The 19,562-nt window shown below is 39.7% G+C and overlaps 1 protein-coding gene across 2 annotated transcripts in view; it reads right to left on the bottom strand.

Moving 5' to 3' along the window:
• Positions 1–19,562, bottom strand: part of fibcd1b (fibrinogen C domain containing 1b) — a 101,724-nt gene that overhangs the window by 70,886 nt on the left and 11,276 nt on the right. The window contains exon 2 of one of the 2 annotated variants that reach the window (XM_078271452.1): positions 3,861–3,944. The exons of the other annotated variant lie outside the window; for it this stretch is intronic. Coding sequence (XP_078127578.1) covers positions 3,861–3,944 — 84 coding nt within the window. The remainder of the gene's footprint in view (positions 1–3,860; positions 3,945–19,562) is intronic. 2 annotated transcript variants of the gene reach the window in all.

A 19,562-nucleotide genomic window follows, 5' to 3' on the forward strand; every position in this document is an offset into this window, starting at 1 on the left:
ATATGGGATCACTGTGTGGTTCCCAATTATTAGCCCACATAGTATTGAGGTCTGAGGATGATTTATTACATGGGCCTTAATTGTAACCTTCCTTTGTCCAATCATGAGCCAACATAAATGTACAGAAAAGGGGTTTATATGTAGCCTGAGGATGGTTTTCTCACATGGGCCCCATTTGTAACCCCCTGGGCTTTATTAACAACTCACATGGGCAGATCCATATGGGGCCTGGAGCCAGCGAGCACATTTTTCAAGGCCTGGTGAGTCCCTGCTGGAATCTTATGCTTCACAAAAGATTTTAGCTGTAATTTAAAAAATCTAACCCACAACACAAACAAAAAGCAAGCATGGACTCTGTAAATTATGCAATATATGCATTTGGTAGATTATTGCATTTAAAAAAAAATTATCTGGGTAATACCTGAGAAGACAAGCTGCTTTACCAATCTACACAAAAATACATGATTCCTTTATTCTGTAGGGGAACAAACCCATTTTTGAGAGGGTGATTGGAAACTGACTACGTTCATCACATATTACATGTATTGTTGATTTTTTCTGTTTTTACTCCTGTAATTTAAAAATATATTTGGTTGGATCTACTAAGTACATTGATTAAACTAATGCATTATTGTTTTTCTGCAGGGGCAAACTTTACTGTGGCCGCTGTTTTCTATGGAAGCACTGTCACTGAAATGTGCCCATAGGCTCTATTTGTCCAAATGGGTTGGAAACTGTGCATGCATACACACATTATTTTCACACAGCCCTTTCTGCCAAAAACTTTTAACAGACAAGCAAGCACCATGCACATATTGCAAATGGAAAAATTGGATTACTTTGTCAGAACCTTCCCACTTCTTCCTGTTTTTTCCCCACCACAAATACATCATCACAGAAAAGAGCTCCAGGGAAGTATTGCCAAATGTAAAAAATACATTTTTAACATCTAACTTAAGATGTAGACCCAGACTGCATGATGAAATTTCTCTCTGCATGTCAAAAAGTGTTTTTAGTTTTCCCCCCTCTGTTTGTTTGGGTGTACGTGCAGTTAAGTGATTACTCTATGACTGGGCTTGGCTGTGGCAGGGTGTCTGTGTTGTACATAATGTGTATAATGGCCTTTCGCTACACAATAGCTGCAATGTAACATCAGAACAGTTTCACTGAGCTCTATCGCCAGCGGGCCAAGACATCAGTGGAAACCATCATGGGCACTGCACTAAATATTCATTGCTAGCATACTGATTGTTAACTTAACATAGAGAAGATATACGGTGGCACCTGTTATGCCGAGAGCGACACACACACACACACACACACAGAGCTGACGGATACCTACATGCATACACATACAGCAGCAGTGAATGTAATGAAACCTTTCGCAGATGTACCGTGTACAGGCACATAATGATGTCCCTAGATGTGAACCTCTTAAGGCACCACGTATTAGTAGTTTCTGATAGTTTAAGGCAGTGGTCTTCAACGTTTTTTAAGCCAAGGACCCCTTAACTGAAAGAGAGACGGATCAGGGACTCTCTACTACATATATTGTATAACATGAAGTTGCATATTAATCTGGTCCTACAATAACTTTTAGCGCAGTCTAAATCATTTATAGATATAAATATTTTGCATAGAATACTAAGCTATATAAATAGCCTAATAATTGTTGGCATACTTTTATAAATCCTGTTTTAATGTTAAATATGTGGAACAGTCAATCCTTTGAGATGAACTGTATCTGTGGATGGCTACCTTAGTGACTACATTACCTATTGGCCAGTAAGCCTATCATCAGTGGGGATTTATATTTGCTAATAATATGTTGGAATCATGTTAAAGACTTTTTAATTTTTGAAAAAACTTTCAAAAATTAACAATAATTTGGAGGCCCCCCTGCAGTGTCTCTGATGACCCCCTAGGGGTCCCGGACCCCCTGTTGAAGATCCCTGGTTTAAGGTACAAATTTGTACCAATAACGTAGCCTAAAATGAACTAAACTAACTAAAGTCAGTCAAGGTAGCTCATTGATTGTGGGGGCACTGGGGAAAATGCACACAGCTAAAATGATTGTTTAATTTATGGGTAGGGGCACTAAAAATGGACTTGCAAGAAAAGGTCCCACTGACCCAGCGACAAGCTTGGTTCAATTTGTTTTTGAGGTCAGGCTGACATCAGAGGGAATGACTTGAAGAAAAAAAATGGCAATGACAATGATAAGTGGAGTTTTAACTGCTACCATATTTGTTTTTTCAATGGTCAAAAAAAAAAAAGAAGGGCAACCTGCTTCAACGGAATACACAATCTTTCAATTCAGTTCAAGAGTCACAGTCGGGTAATGACAGTGAGAATGGTGTGCAGGCAGCCTCTAAACACTGGAAAAAAAAATTTTTTTGTAAATGAGTCTCTCAATCTCACAGCAGGAGCCCTTTCTGTAATGAGTGGCTGACTTTCAGATCCTCTCCTGCCTCTACTCATGCCACACCATGTGATTTGAGAGGACAACAGGGGAATGCTGATGGATAGATAGAAAAGGAGAGGCAATGAATGAATTCTTCTCTATTTAAATGATGTCCTCCCACGCAGGAACATTGGCAGACTTGGACGATAGGATGTGTCTGCTCATTAGATAAGCAGGAAACCAGCAGTCTTGCAAGATCTCTCCCTTGCCGTCTTTCTTCCCCTCAAACACAAATATATACACACACACACACATATAATGTATGCTGTCACTGATGTATACACAGGAAGCATTTCACATTGTTTTATACCAATTCCATTTCCATTTCATTCACCTGCAGCTTGAATAACACTTTCAAATCACTATTCAATGCACACTGTAGCTCCTTTTCCTGTTTCAGCCATGATCACTCGCCGAGTTGAAAGAATCTGCAGAGCCTAATCCTGTCTAATGCTTGTGCATTTTGTGTACTTGAGCTGAGGTTGTGCCATCGCTGCTGCACGGTGGCAAAATGTAATGTGTAATAATCCCTGCGCTGCCATCACCAAAGCAGGGAGAAAGCGGATTGTGATGAAAATCGTCGTCAATGATACCAAATCTCCTCCACAGGTGAGCAAATTACTATTCATAGTGTGCCAAGGTTTTTACTGGAAGGTGGTGAAATATGTAATTACAAAAAGACAAACGGTATATAACTGAAGCAAAGGAGGGATTTTGTATACAGGACACTGCTTTTTATCAATTTCACTCTTCTACTTTTGTTCAATGTTTGCTGGAACCTATACCAACCTACAACATCCAGTATGACAGTTTTTAAAAAAAAAAAAAAAAAAAAGTAGATTCATCGAATAGATGATCGACAGAAAAATGATCAGTGACAATTTGTATAATCAATTAATCGTCAAGCGAAAATGCCAAAAAAGCCATGGTTCTAGCTTCTCAGATCTCACATCTATGTGAATATTTGTTGGGTGTCTCAGTCGTCTATGATATTAAATTGACTATCTTTGGGCTTTGGGCTGTTGGTCAGATCAAATAAGCCATTAGAAGATGTCACCTTGGGCTCTGGACTATTATGATATCATACAATTAAATGCACAAATAATCAGCAGATTAAATAAATAGTAAAAATAGTTGTTAGTTGCAAATGGTGAATAAGTTGATTCACAGTATTCTCAGTCATAGAAAACAATATTTAAAATGATCATCTATATTTCAAAATAAACTGTAGAAATAGTTTTCAACAGTATGACGTATTAATTACACTAAAGCCCCTAATCACTAATTATGTAACTCTGATATAACCCATAACACAAAAGCGTGTGTTGATGTTTGCGTGCATGCATATCTGCCTGCGTGTGCATGTACACAGCACGTTGTAGTGACAGGGTCTTACCTTGGCCGGGGTCTCCCTGTCAGTTTCTGAGTCTGACCAGCGATGTTTGAGCTGGGAGGAGCTGGGCACACACTCACAGAACGTCTGCATGAGACAAACAAACAGGGCCACCAGTGTTGACGTTTGTTCATGTCACATGTGCAATCAAGCATGCAAGCACATGCGCACAAACACACACACACACACACACACACACACACACATATGCATGCACAAATACACGGTTTTGTATCTGTATTTAAATAACATAAAAATCTAAATAGTGGGCGCAGCCCATTTTCAATGCCAAAGCCCTCAAATCTAATATTTAATCATTGTTAAGAGATAAATGGTACTGGTTCTGATAAACTACCACCTACACACATAACTTCCCACTCCCACAGACAGATCTGAACATGCATGTGTACATCTCAAAGGTATCACTGAATTCAAGTTTATGACAGGCTCAATGAGTCTTCTGAGAGATGGCTTTGCAAGATCCTCAGAACACAGAGGTTCCTCCTACACCAAATACAAGAGAGAAAAAAAAGGAAAAGGAAATGTTCATTGCATGTGAGTGGGTCCTGCATATGTGTAGAAGCAAGCATTCACATATGGTGGTGAAGGTGAATGTAGGAGTGTGTATACAATATCTGTAATAATTACATGCTTTAGTATATGTGCCTTTTGTGCTTGTATGCATCTGGGAGTAGTTCTAGCCACTGCACAGATAAAAGCGGAGTAATTATGAAAGTGGAGGCTTTCTAACTGCTCCATGAGAGCACGTCGTTCCGTGACCGTAAAGCCCGCTGCTTCCACTGTGGAATTGTTCAATTAGCCTGGGACAATAACGCCGACACAAACACACACACACACATACGTGGGCACACATGCAGACACAAATGCCTACTTAAGAACGGATGCAGCAAACATTAGCAATTAATGTATCAGAATGTGTTCTCTATCCAAGCATGGTGTTATAAAATTGTCTGTGTGTGAATGTACATGACTGAGACTAAATCTGCTCTTTATCCTGTTACAACACTGTATGTTTTAATACCATCAACAGGAGTGTCTTATCATGCTCATTTTCAGGTTCATATTTGTATTTTGGGTTTTTAATAGACCATGTATTACAGTTATCATGTTAAAAAAACACATCTTTCTCATACTGTCTGTCTGAATATACCCATATTCTTCACCCTCCATTTTAGCGCCTGTCTCTTTAAGTCACCCTCCCGAAAAGTCCTCTCTGAGCCTGCATGTGACATAAAAAGTGGAGCCAAATCTGAATGGCTTGTTGAATCACATGCTTTCTGATCTAGACAGCCCACAAAAAAATGACCGGCTTGTCTTATTTCACAGTTTGTGGTTTGGTCGGCACTCCAGATACGCAAATGTATCAAATGTATGCACAAGCACTGAAAAAGTGATTTTTTTCAAATGTCGCCTTTAAAGCTGCATAAATAGATTTTAACGACTAGGGGGCAGAAAAACATTTAAAAAAACAAGCTCAATTTGGCAGCGATCTAGACTAGTACTCAAGATCGGTCTTGGTCTTACGACCGGTATCAAGACCACTTTTTGAATGTCTTAGTCTTGTCTCGGAATCAACGGCATTTTTTACTCAGTCTCGTCTCGGTCTCGCATAGAGAAGACTCAGGATTTTATTTCAAGACCACAACTGCAGGGATATCACTAAATTGCCTGTGCATTGTCTAATTTTATGTGTTAACGTGATTACTGTGATTGAATGTAAAACGTCCTGCTTCAAATGCAACCAATAACTTGACTCATTTCCAATTTGAAATTTGTAACCTTTTCTCGCCGCCCCCTTAACATGCACTCCCAAGAAAGTGAATGTGGGAGACAGGAGAAGCTCTGGCTGTCTGACACTGGTCTGGTCTTTCTCGCCCTGCCTTGGTCTTGGTCTTGACTTGAGATGCATTTTTAAACCAAGTTTAAACAGGGTCTAACAATGGCTTGGTTAACAATTCAGCAAACCTTGCCTACTTTCACATTGAGCAGACATAGAGTAGCGTTCATTTGGGGTCATGTTTATGTCTACCTGACACAATGAAGGTTCAATATTCACTCTCCTTTTACCGCTGTTTCAGTCTCTAACAACGCTTAAGAAAAATATCTGGCTTTTTAGCCGTAATCGCTCAGCTTTCTTCAGTAGCCACTTTTGTCTGATAGCCATTTGTTGCTGGCAGGTGAGTTTATCAGAGCTTTTTTATGTGGAAACAACTGCCTACGGGGGGCTAATGAGAGCAGCTTAGACACAGCTACACAATAATTGCGTAGGCCTTGACAAAACATGTGAGTTTAAAGAGGCTTAAAAGCTCCTTGGAGCTGTAGAGTTGGGTGGTAATTCTCTCTGATTTCAGCAGTTGTGAGTGACCCTTTTCACACTGGAGTCATGTGAATCAATGTTAATATCAAAAATATAGCAGGTTTAACTGCAGACGTGCACGTGTGTGTATGTGTGTGTACATGCATGCAGTTGTGTAGCAGTGTTTGTCTTTGTGTACGTTTTGGCAGTTGTCAATGACTGGGAATTGCTGTGTACGAAGCTCACACAGACATTGTTATGATGGCTGACCAATAGTTCACCTCTTTGCTCTAAGCATTCTTTTCCAATGTGTATGACAGCAAGAGAGGGGGAAAAATGAAGGCAGCAATAGAGAAACAAGTAAAGGCGGGAATGAGAAAGAGATGGAGGGAGATTTGGGAGAGATGTGCTGAATTCTAATGAGCAGCCTTAGGGTCAACGATAGAAATCGGTCTGTTCTGCCAAAAACATCGCAGTGGTCTGTGCTTGCAGTATACAGAGGAGCTACAGAGCTCCCATTACTAAATAAACACAGACTCTACAGTGATATGGCTTACAAACTAACAAGGCAGCTACACAGTCAAGTAAATTAGAATGAATTTGTATGTTACCACAAATAAAAATAGGTGTGTGCATTTTATGCTGTTGCCAAATTCACAGGTGCGCGTGTGCACCAATACAGATGTTGACACAAAGGTATACTTCAGCTTCGTTGCAGGAGATAGAAAAACATGCACTCACGTATGAACCTGTGCACAGAACAGAACAAAGGTTGTGTGTTGCAGCTGCAACCCACTCAGATCACTGACTGTCTTCCCATTACACTGAGCAGCACGTATCAGTTCCCCCTTGCCTGCTAATGCTCACATTGGGGTTCTTTGCTGCCTTTGCACTAAACGTGCACACAGACACACACACACACACAGTGACACGGCAATATCTGTGGGGCTTCTTATTGGCAGTGGTCCCGGTGTGGGCATGACTGCTTGGCAGTGTTTGTCTAGTCCTAATCTGACTCCACAAGCTCCACCAACAGAAAGGATTTACACTTAATAGAATATTTGGGCTTTTTATTGGTTGGACCTTACACGGAAAATCCTATCTGATGGGCCACGTTTTAGATGACAGGAAGGGCTCAGACTTAATCTCGGTGTGACTGAACGTGTACGTGCACTCTTTTAGAATGAGTGTGCCTTCTTGTTTGCATGAATGTAGGCGAGGACATATATCTTCAAGGCAAGAATCCCAGCAGTTGTCTAAGAATGTTTGGATTGTTTGAACGTGTTGTTCTTGGAATATACTAGCTCACTTTGCTGAATACCTTTGTGTGTGTGTGTGTGTGTGTGTGTGTGTGTGTGTGTGTGTGTGTGTGTGTGTGTGTGTGTGTGTGTGTGTGTGTGTGTGTGTGTGTGTGTGTTAGCAAGGTGCGTTTAAACCTCACTGCTCACTAAGCCGATGAAGTGGAAGAGGCTTTGCATATAACTTGTGGGCTTACTAATCATTTAACGGGACTTGCATACTGATAAATGAAGGGACTGAGACTGACAGAATAATGGAAAAAAGGGGGAGCAGAATAAATAGCAAGGACATTATGTGCACAGTTCAGGAGATTATCTTTCTAAGTATATATTGTCTGATATGAACTGTATATATTGCGATGCCTTCTCAAAGGCACTAAGAAGAAGGGTTAACAGTGAATGAATGAATAGAACTGTGACATCCTGACAGAATAAATGCTGAGGATTTCCCGCCTGCCATTGGAAATCAAGAAGCCATTCAGATAAACGATGAAACATCTTTAAATTCACAGCAAGTCGCAACAAGGCTTCATGTTCCTCTGACATTGAAATTACTCAACACTTAGTATTGAATTTACTCAACACAGACCAGAGGTGCTTTGTATAAAAAATCCAACCCATCTCTTTGAAATCCATTTATGTAATACAATACAATGATTCTAAGTTGTTGGATAACTCCAATCAAGGACTGCAGAGCAAATAAAGATGCAGCTTTTTAGAAGTTAAGTGTTAATATTCATTGAATTTCACAGTTCAAGTTCATTTTTTTTATTTTTTTTTGAGGATTCTGTCTCTGGTACATTATTCATGAACTAATGAACTAATATATAATGACCAATAAATCTTAAACTAATGACGCATTGCGTCATTAGTTTTTTTAGTCAGTGCCTACTTGTAAGTTGAGTTGGATGGTGTGCTATTTTACTTGAGGGGACACAAAGATAGTTCCCAATATGAAGTGTATGCCATCAGGAAGTAATAATTAGTTATTGGTAATGTGCTATTTAAGCAGCTGATCTGGAATGATTAGACTCAAAAGATATTTAGAAATGAGATCAAGAAATTCATTAGATACTGGATCATTGACATAAAGCTCAAGTAACGTGTCATTATCATTATCTACAATCCTTAATTCAGAGTTATTCAAGAGCTACTTGTTTGCTGCATATTGATTTGCAGTTAGTCCCTGCTGTGTCCTTTCACTTGAAAATGACCCAAGATGTTGTGTAACTCATTGGAAAGTTACTACACAACCATTGTGTGTGTTTGTCACACACAAACATATAAACTCACACACACACACACACACACACACACACACACACACACACACTCCCTGAAGAGGAAGGAGGATAAAGGACTTTGGAGACCTTCATGGCGTCCAATATAATCTATGAAACCCAACACATTTTCACAAGTTGTTAGAAATAAAAATCGTCTAAAAATCATCTTTGTACGTCCGATGTACAATTGAGCGACCTCAGTCTCAAGCACTGAAACCATAGCTGTTGTGTTTCAGGAAATATATTAATAATGAACTATGTTGCAAAAGAGCAGTTATATGGTAAGGTGTGGAGGTTGGGTGGTCAATGGGATTGGTGGATGGTTGCTTTCAACACTAATAGTCCAGGTTTGTCATTTACCCATCATCATAACCTTCTCCTAACCTTTAGTAAAAACAGCTACGAACTTTACAGATGAATGTAATTTGCAGTAGATATGGTTTGAAAAAATCTGCATTAAACTGATGAAAAATTTAGGACCACAAAATAATAATATCACCTTCCCCACCTCCTTCATAAAAGCTAAATGCAATTCAACCGCCAACAGAAGACTGTTGCATGGACTGCTGAATATGATAAGAGAGGTGTTTACCTTGCCAGCACCTATATTCTATTCTGCAAACTACAGAGATTTGGGTCTGGATATTTTAGAGGACACTGCCATAGTGGATGTGATGGGTGGCATAGCAGCTTTTACAGACTTCAAAGTGACTATTCCCTGTACAGCTGATGGCTGATGACAGTGCTGGACACTTTTCCGCATTACTTTGCCACTGGCACATAAATAATGGTTATACCGGGTACCAGGAGCGAACCTGCTGTGATTTGGTAGCATTACAAAGTATATGAGGCAATATGAGGCACCCTATAATGACAGATCAGTCATTGGTGTATGTTTCAAGCCTTCGGTCCAAATGATATTTATACTTACTGCTGTCCATGAGTGTTTTTATAAAGCTTTTTTTTATCCATTTCTACATTCATTAAATATCTTCTTCTTTGCTGATTGGCTGCATCTGCTCAGTCATTAGCTGTTTCTATAAACAAACTATTCTTTCAACACACTTTATCAAGACTGCCCTCTGGCCAAAAGGAAACAACCACATCTAAACATGCCACAGTTGGAAACAGACAGTCAATTAAGAGACCTACATTGAAGAGAAATGCACTAAGTGGGCTGATGCTTAATGTTTGTCTTGTACAATTAAGGATCCTATTGTTATAAATACAGACTTCTGTGTTAAATAATCTAAACCTCCAAGTATACATGCAGGATGTGGCTCTGTTCCTGCTATGACCTCAGCTCCATTGGCTGAAATAGCTCAAGGAAAAAGATTTTGTGCGTTTTTTGGCATATATGAATCTGCTTTGTCCTCGAGTAAAACATAAACTGAGTAAATTCACAAAACACAATCAACTGCATCAGCTAAAACGGATGCATGCAAACGCAGAGAGAAATGCTCTTCACCTTCAAAATAAGACAGCATGCAGGGAAAGAAGAGGGAGGAGAGGCCTGCGGGAGACCAGGGAGATGAGTTCAATCCTAAGAGACAAATCACCCGCTCTACCCTCCACTGCTTGTCCTTGGCGCTCGCACTGCAATCGGCCACACACAGGGAGTGAGTCTGTCACCCACTGTCCCTGAGGCACACGCACACACCAGAATGCAAAAACATATCACCGCAGACTCTATTATAAAGCACACAATCACTGGGAGGTCAGAATGGCTGCTTTGTGAGCGTGAAGTGAAACGGCAAGATTGAAAAAGGGCTTTCAATTTCGTATGGGTGTTGTGGCTTACATTGTTACCTCTCTTCTCTCAGGACACAGATGATCTGAGACTTATGCTCCCTTATCTGCTAGTTCATTTAATAAGAGCCTAAATACATGTTTGGATAGGGCTCCACACATGTAAAAGTTCAACAATGCCACCATCTACGTATTTCTAGTAATTGTTACAACTATATTTTTCTTTTTCTTTAATTGCCTTTTCCTTTCCTTCCCCAGCCACGGTGAAGGCAGAGGATCTCTCTTTGAATTCCCTGTCCTGTGAGAATTTCTTTTTCATTTTCTCTTATTCCTATTCCTTATTTCTTGTGGAGTTTTTCTCTGTCTTCATAGAGAGCTTGGGGTTGAACTGTTGCTTCTGTGGGCTTGTATGGCTCATTGAGATATTGAATGTGAAATTTTGGGCTGTACAAAATTGTGAAGATGCAGGATTTGGGTATGACTGCATAAATGTGTTCTAATGTGGGTATAAAAATGCAAAAGCAGCACTTGTGTGACAGTAAAATCATTCTTATTGCACAGCAAGGGTCCTTAACAGAATGGCCAACTTGCCGCTAATGCTGCTTCAACACACAAATACAGAGAAATCTTTGTTAAAGGAAAACGCTCAATCTTACATGAAATAGAAAGGAGGTAATTATCATGCAATACGCTTTACCTTTGTCAGGAATAATCAAAACGATTCTCATCAAGGACACCTCACATTTTAGCTTCACAGGCTTTCCAGTCCCCACTTCAATTTCTCTTTTTGAAATTGCAGGCCACTTACAGTCCTGATTGCAGTTGCAAGCACAGTTGAGTGCACCAGCACAATCACACATGCACAAGATCCACACGCATGCACGCACAGACACACACACACACACACACACACACACACACACACACACACCATTAAAAGACAAGATGGATCTCTGCCCCACAGCCGTACTATTTTAATAGCAGCGGTGATAAGAAGGCAGACACTTCTTCTAACAGGGAGGAATGAAAAGCCTCCTCTCCTTAATGTATACATTTGCATATATCGCTATGTGCAAAACGTACATGCACTCATAAATAATACATGCATGTTATGGATACTGGTGTCTACACTTCATGGTAACGCTACTTTTGCAGATGCAGAATGACACGTGTGCGCCTTTATCTGTCTGTCTCTTTGTTTCAATCTATCTCTTTGTGTATGTCTATGTCTGTGACTGTGTGTCGTACGCATGGGATACCCTGAATCTTGAGATTTTGACCTTGGCAAAGAGATCATATTTTTATGCTGATGGTGCGAGACAAATCATGGTTTTTGCTCCTTTACGCACACAGTTTGTGGATATGTGTGGTACTTCATTAATGTGAAAAACTGCAGGTATTTGTATTTGTGTGTGTGTGTGTGTGTGTGTGTGTGTGTGTGTGTGTGTGTGTGTGTGTGGTTGAGTGTTATCGGGTGATAAGTGCTGCGTGTTCATTCTCTCCCTGAGGGGAGGTCGTGCTGCAGTGGATATTGGTCTTCTAAGGTCATGGGTTTCTATATGAAATCAACTTTCCTATAGTGCACCCAAGTTATGGTATTGGGACTCTAAAAAGGTCCTGTTTATCTAGTTAATGGAATCGGTCCTCCCCCAAAAAACGCCCACATACATTGTTTGTTCATGCAGCAATTACCAGTCATATTTCCGTTTATAGTGGCGCCGCCCTCTAGAAGAGCTACAAGAGCGCCGAATTCTGCATGAGGAGGCAGGTTGGGGTGGTGGATGGGTCAAACAAACACAGGACTTTCACCCAGGAGAATGGGGTTTGTGTCCTGTTTGACAGTAAAATTAAACTGGAAGGTTTTTATAACTTTACGAAACAGAGCTACGTCAAGTGCGTAACCAGAAGTGAAGTAACGTCTGAATTTAACCAAAACCACAACCTTTTTTTATAAACTTAGCTATAGTGTGTAGTTCCTGTCGCCCCCATGAGGAATTCTAAGTAATGACAACAACACTGTCGGCCGTTCCACACTATACAAGCCTTCCGTGATCGTGCACACGCCCCCACCCCTCCTCCACGCAGTTGCTAGTAGCCAAAGACAATATGGAGGATTAAAAAAACATGATGGACTCTTCAGAAGAGGTAATTATCTTCACTCGAGCTTCTGCCCAGGAAAGTCAACGGACGACACAATCTTCTGAACACAGCCATACTGAGAAATACAGAGAGAGTGGTGTGGAGCTCATACTCTTAATTAGCTTTGTAACAACTCATTTGGCAATCGCTTGAATTTAACGGACGTTCAATAATATAAAAAAGTTAACTAAGTAGTTTTGGTGGGTCATATTTCCTGCCACCGCTAGGGGCGCTAATTCATGAAACGCTCTTGTGGGTCTTATTAGAGAGTAGAATTACACTACCTATGATGTGGTATGGTTTGGAGGACTTGTTGGGTCAACGGGGAACCAATGTTTTCCCTTTAAGTCCTAAACCTGACTTCCTATCCTTAAAAGTGAATGTGGGAGTATTTTATTAATACTTTATACAGCAAAATTGTAACCTTGCATGAAGCATCATACTTTAACACTATCGCCCAAATAAGAAAAGAACTGTGACAGCTTTAGTGAAATACAAGGAGGAGTGTAAGACGAAGATTTAAAACGGAGGTACACTTTATTCTAAAAAAGCTTAGATCTTAAGTCAACAGCCTGAATCCTCAGGACTCGGGAGCTGACATACTGTATATGAGAGCAGAAGCAGTGGCTTGCTCGCTGGCTGTTTGTAAAAGGAACTGCCACAGTTGTCATTTTTCCCCATGAATGCAGTAAAGCAATGTCAAAGAAAATGTAATCCGAATGAACACTGTGAAGAAGGCAAGAACTAAATCAAGTAGAGTGACTGCATAAATAGACCAGTTGAGTGTGGTTAGCTGGTGCTAAACATCAGTCACACTCTGGAAGTAACAGAAACGCTTTTATTAGGTTTACCCAACTGGAACGATACAATAACTCAAACTCACTTCCTTCATGTCTGACAGGTTATCATACCAACTTGCCACAATGTGTAGATTAATAAATAATACAGATGTAGGTGTCTTGTATGTTTATGTGCTGTATGTATTTCAATTGTGGCAATGTTTGTTTTCATGACTGTTTAAAAGCCCTTCTAGGGACGGACATTGGAAATTAGCAATAGCTATAAATACTGTGATGCTGCACATTGGAGATTTGTTGCTCAAATGTCTACGGCTAAGCATCTATCCCTATTCAAATACACATGAAATGAAATGAATGAAACGAGTCGGTGTGTGTTATAGAAATCATACAATAATAGATTCAAGACGGTGACAGATTTGATTTGTGTGGATTCACAGAGTTGAGTAAAGTAGCAAATGGGAAATCAACGTGCCATCAAACTTTTCAGAGCGACAAACGGTTTGTTTCATTTGGACTAATCAACACATTTCCCCAAAATGCATGTAAATCCTAACACTATGCCAATTCTACATGAGTCACAAAGCAACAGTAAGTGATGATGGCAAACATGATTATATGGTAGGGCCATTCAGAAAACGTGGAAGCTTTAAAATGAATACACACAACAACTTAATTAATGCAGTCCTGTGCAGACAGTTGCTCTGGAGTTACGCAATTAATCCACTTCATTAGTGTCTAGAGAGACAACAGACAAGAGAGCCAGAGCATGGGGAGAGAGGAATGGGGAGACAGAGAAAGAGTAAGAGCCTGCTTTGTTAGTGTTCGAAAGAGACACTTTTCAAGGCAGTAATTATGACACAGAAAGAATGTAATTATTTTCCCAGAATGCCGAGGGCTCCGAGTGTCGCCTAATAGTGATGGGTGACAATCTAATAGACCATAGATGTAAGTAGTGCATTGGGCTTAATTGGTATTTAAACGCAAGTAGCTTGTCTGAACACATCCAGGCTATTTCCTAAACATGTCGGCAGTGCCTCCACCCTGTGATCCCGCCTGGCATGATGTGACAAATTTGATCAGAGAGAAGTAGTATCACTGTGCATCTCACACAATCTGACAGCTTGCAGTAATAAGCCTGAGGTATCGTGAGTATTTTAAAACTGTCACGTTTCACACTTCCCCAGGGATCCTCAAAATGCTTCATACCAAATCCACAATTAAAAGGCAGAGACTAAATCTGTATAGAGATTGCCACAGGTGACTTGAGGATGTTTTGTTTCAGATTGCACCATGTGTCTACACTGTGGGAATGAGTACAAAGTAAGAAAACAGTAGATGGCAAGAATCACAGCTGTTTAACTTGACGTTATTCGAGTGAATAACTTTTCCAAATGAAGTAACAGTGATTTTTGAAAGATGGTTTTGGCATCTTTGCTTTACAAGATGGTAAATAGTGTAGAGAGGTATCTCAACCTCACATGAGCAAAAGTGACAGAATAAATTATCCCCTGTAATGGGTGAACCACTTTGCACCTTGTTGCTGCTTTTTCCAGGGTGTGAACACAGCTTTTTATGTGAAATGAAACAGTCTCTGTATAACTCCTGCGGGAGAGCCACAGTGATGAGTTAAAACGTCTGGACTCCTAATGGAAGGCTTGGTCGTGAGAACAAAACACAGAGGTTTTTCTTTTCCTTTTCCCCCGAGCCTCTGTCAGCTCACATTTGCGCACTCTGCTCACACAGTCATTTACTTTCCTCGCTACTCAGCCAAAAAGTCGATTCAAGAAGCTTAGTATTCTGATTGAAATCATAAATCCATTTTATTCACTTCCTGATTTTCTATTATTGAAGGAAGGGATATTGAAAGCTCAAAACGCACAGTATGCAGTGACATTTAAAGTAAGCAGGTTGTGTGACTGTGGCTCATGTTGACAGATGTGATAAGCAAGCTGAACTTTATTCTAATAAACCGTGTAGGGGGGTTACGCTCGCCACCACCCCCAATACTCTGATCAGCGTTTGACCTGTGACCCAGCTCAAAGCCAACTTCTAATTGTGACAAGGCACATATGGCAGATAATTATTCTGAATAATCTGTTGCCATGGTGATTGTTGACCCTGATAGCCAGTGATGCACCCTCTTCATGTCCAGCTCTGTTGTTGGAGGCAGTTTTTGCCTCTTTGCCCGCTTAAAGTGCTGGGGATTAGAGATGTACATTATCACTTTAATCTCCTCTTTAACCCCTTCAATCAGCCTCGCAGCCCCCGCAGAGCCACTCTGCTGAGCTGCATATGGCCACGGAAGTGGACGTATGTTTTACCGCTTGTGTATTTTATGAAAGCCTAATATAAATAAGATTTTATTCTCTCAGTGGAGCTGTCCCATCTCAGTAATCCACTTCAATCCTCATCTCCATCAGCCCCTTTCAGTGTCTCTAAGTGTATACCCATGATATAAATACACCCAGCTACTATTGAGGTCTTACTTACTCGGTCTCCCCCTCCGACAGTCATATTCTCCAAACCGGATAAACAAGCCTTTCACTCTTGAGATATATAAAATAGAAAAGAAAATGTACTGGTGAGGCATTCCTCCAGATATCCCCCCCTGAGCTGTAAGAGCATGAAATATGAAATTGCCCTGAGTCATAATTGAGTGGCAACGGAAAGATAATTTGTTTTGAGTTTAAAAAAAATGTTGGGATTGAAAGAGACTCAAATAAATAACAGTCAAAAAGCCATTACAAAAAAATGCATTAGGTACAAATTACCACTTTAATATGGTAATAATTTAGTTCAGAAAACAGCAGCCATTTTTTTAAAAGATGCCACATTTTAACAGTGATACCCATGAATTACAGGCACATTTAAAAAGTTTTAAGTGGATTATGACACGAAGGTGACTCACACACTTATAAAACAAATACTATTAGCAGTAGTATCAACACACAATATGGGAAAGTTACAATGCAAAATATATGGAAAGAGTTGTCCGTTTGTCAGGTAGTTTGCTGATAGCGTCTAATGGGAATCCAAGCCACCGTCATTTCTGTGACCCCTGACCCATCCCGCTACAGGGCTGACAGCAGCTGTCATGCTCCGCATACTGGAAAACCACAGCACACAGCAAACACACCACAGCCATCTAAAATATAAAACACATTATCATCATTTTCTCTGCCCGGCTGGCTGATGACAGACAGCGCCATGACCCTGAAGTGCACAATGTCAGCCTATCAAGACAAAGGTCAGCAGACCAGGAACCCTCCTCCTTCCTTGCTCCTCCCCCATGCCTCTCATCCCAAACCTGTCATCGTTCCCCTCACATCCTTCTCCCCTACATCCACTCCCCTTGACCACCCTGTCCCACAGTGCTAAAGAGGTTCTCTCTTCATCTTCAACACATTTGCAATAAATCAATGTGAGCTGAGGGGCTGTAGAAATACTGCGAGTCTGATTGATTTGTTGTGTTAGCACATTACAGAAGCCTGTGAGGAGCCCGCCACATTCCATTCCCGAAGTGAGAAAAGCAGAGAGAGAGAGAGAGAGCAAGAGAGAGAGAGAGAGAGAGAGAGAGAGAGAGAGAGAGAGAGAGCGAGCATGCGTTTAACATGCAGGGAGGATTAAAGAAAGACTGTATGAACCAAAACAATGTTTATGATGCGTCGGTGATTATGTGATAATTACTTTTTCTGTCTAGTCACAAATTCAATGTTGGAAAAAAAGCTAACTCAAGACAGCTCAGTTTTATTTTTATACCTTTTACACCACCTGGTTTCTGGACATCACACTTTTTTTTTAAATAAGTTCTTTCACACTCGCTGTAGTCCATCCCCATCCCTTGCAAACTCCATCTATTACTCATTGCATCTGTAAGGAAGATTTGACTAAAGGTGGCGGACAAACGGCTGAGGCTGTGCTGACAGGTGTATAAGGGCTTTTATATTACCAGAGTTACTTAGACTGAATCAACAAGTACCATATTATCTTACAGCGTAGCCACAAATTCCCATTTGAGATTTTTGATAGAAAAAGATGAAAGTGAGGTAGTGTATCGCGTAGAAAGAAAAAGGTTTTTAACTTTTGCTCTCAGTGTGCATCCACAAGATTTTACATAATATATAGCCAACTAAAAAGGATTCCAAAAACACAGATGGAGGAAACATAACTCTGGTTGCAACAGCATGATTAAATACTGGCAAGGAATGGGAGCTCCCATTGACATGCCATGATTTAATTATCTTCCCATGATCAAGGTGGAACTGTATATATATATATATATATGATGATATCAATATATGATGATAGCAATAAATTTGAATGTGACAGTTATGACTGTATGGAATTTTATCCATACTACTGTCAAATTGCATTCCCCTCAAATGCATGGAACATAACTGGGTTGCTCTCTGGGGGGTATTAACTGTGTTCCCTATCCTCCAAACCTGTTTATAATGTTCATTTTTTATGCTTATGTATACTCCATTGTATATTGAAACTTGGCAATCTACTTACAATATTGCAAGTCATCGTTTCACACACTTCTTTTGAACAGAATCTTTGCCAATATTTAATGGAACTTGTACATTTCTAGACTTCTCCAAATCTAATCTGATACCTCAATGTTTTGACACGTTTGTCCAAAACAAGTACACGAGTGAACAGGAAATACTGGAACTGGACAGGCTGTACCCTGCTTTTGATAAATGATACAGACACTACATATGATCTTCTTGGTTTTATTTCACCACTAACACACACACACACATCAGATACAGCATAGGCTTGGAGAACACAGAAGTTAGACATAATGTTTGGGAATGTTGGCAGCTAGATGCTTACAAAAGAGAGCACAACGCTGGTCAGCCTGACTTTCATTATCGGCCAAGTTTTCTAACATTCAGAAAGAGCTTCTGTTTTGGACCAGTTGTAATTTATTGGATTCCATTGCATTGCACAGATCAAAGTAAGCAAGTTAGGCGAATGACTGAACACTGCAGGGTTTGACAGAATATGTTGGCCAAGTCCTTGGGTAAAATAAAACAAACATCTGCAGTCAATCACAACAACAAAATTATATACTAGAGTTTAATAAGCACCTTCCGCTAATACAATCTCAACAAAACATTAAAAGCCTGACAACTACTGACACTATTAACTACAGGGGTATTGTGTTAGATTGAATAGTCTTGCACAGGTGGTCATTATGCCTACTGCCTGCATCGATTTACAGATAAATTAGACAAGATGTCAGTAAAGAAACATATGCCGGCATTTTTACTTACCAAAACTGCCAACTGCCTTATCGATCGTGCTTGTGCACTCACATTATCCAGGGTTTCCCGTTTTTCTGTGTTTCCTGTTTTGCACTTTCTTATTTATTATAATATATTATTATTTACATTTTATATTTAGTGTTTAATAAATAATTATTAAATGTAGTACAGAGACTGCTTTTTTAACCACACCACAGCTCTAGGGATGGCAATGTCCATCTGTTGGTCAGTCTACCACTTCAATATCTCAACGAAATGGATTGCAATTAAATTTAGTTCAGACATTTGTGTTCTCCACAGGATGTATGGTTATAACTTTGGTGATCCTTTAACTTTTCATCTAGCGCCTTCATCAAGTCAAAATATTAAATTGTTTAAATTGTGTAATACTTGTGTATTATGACCAAATACAGTCAAAACTAATGCTATTCCAATCAGTTGACATGCCAATGATATACAGTATACATGTATTAAGGAGATTAAGATAAAGAACTAGGCTCATCTAAAGTGAAAGAGGTAAAGTTAGAGTTGTAACAATCCAAATTTTGCTTAACAATTAATTGTCTCAGAAATATCTGGCATTAACAATATAATTGTCTCTTTCAATCAATTTAAACCAAAAAAAAGCATTTATTTATTACTTTTATATACAAATGAAAGTTTTGAATGAATCCCAGGCTACATCTTTCAACAGTTTGACCAATAACCACTTATATAATTACAATTTGGCACATCTAAACAAAATCAACAATTGCCATCAACAGCCATACCTTAGTTAATGTTAGTAATTAATTGCGGTTAAACAAAGAAACGATTAACGATTACATAAAAATACTGTGATTA

This window comes from Sander vitreus, chromosome 16 (assembly GCF_031162955.1).
Source record: "Sander vitreus isolate 19-12246 chromosome 16, sanVit1, whole genome shotgun sequence".
NCBI classification, from domain to species: domain Eukaryota; kingdom Metazoa; phylum Chordata; class Actinopteri; order Perciformes; family Percidae; genus Sander; species Sander vitreus.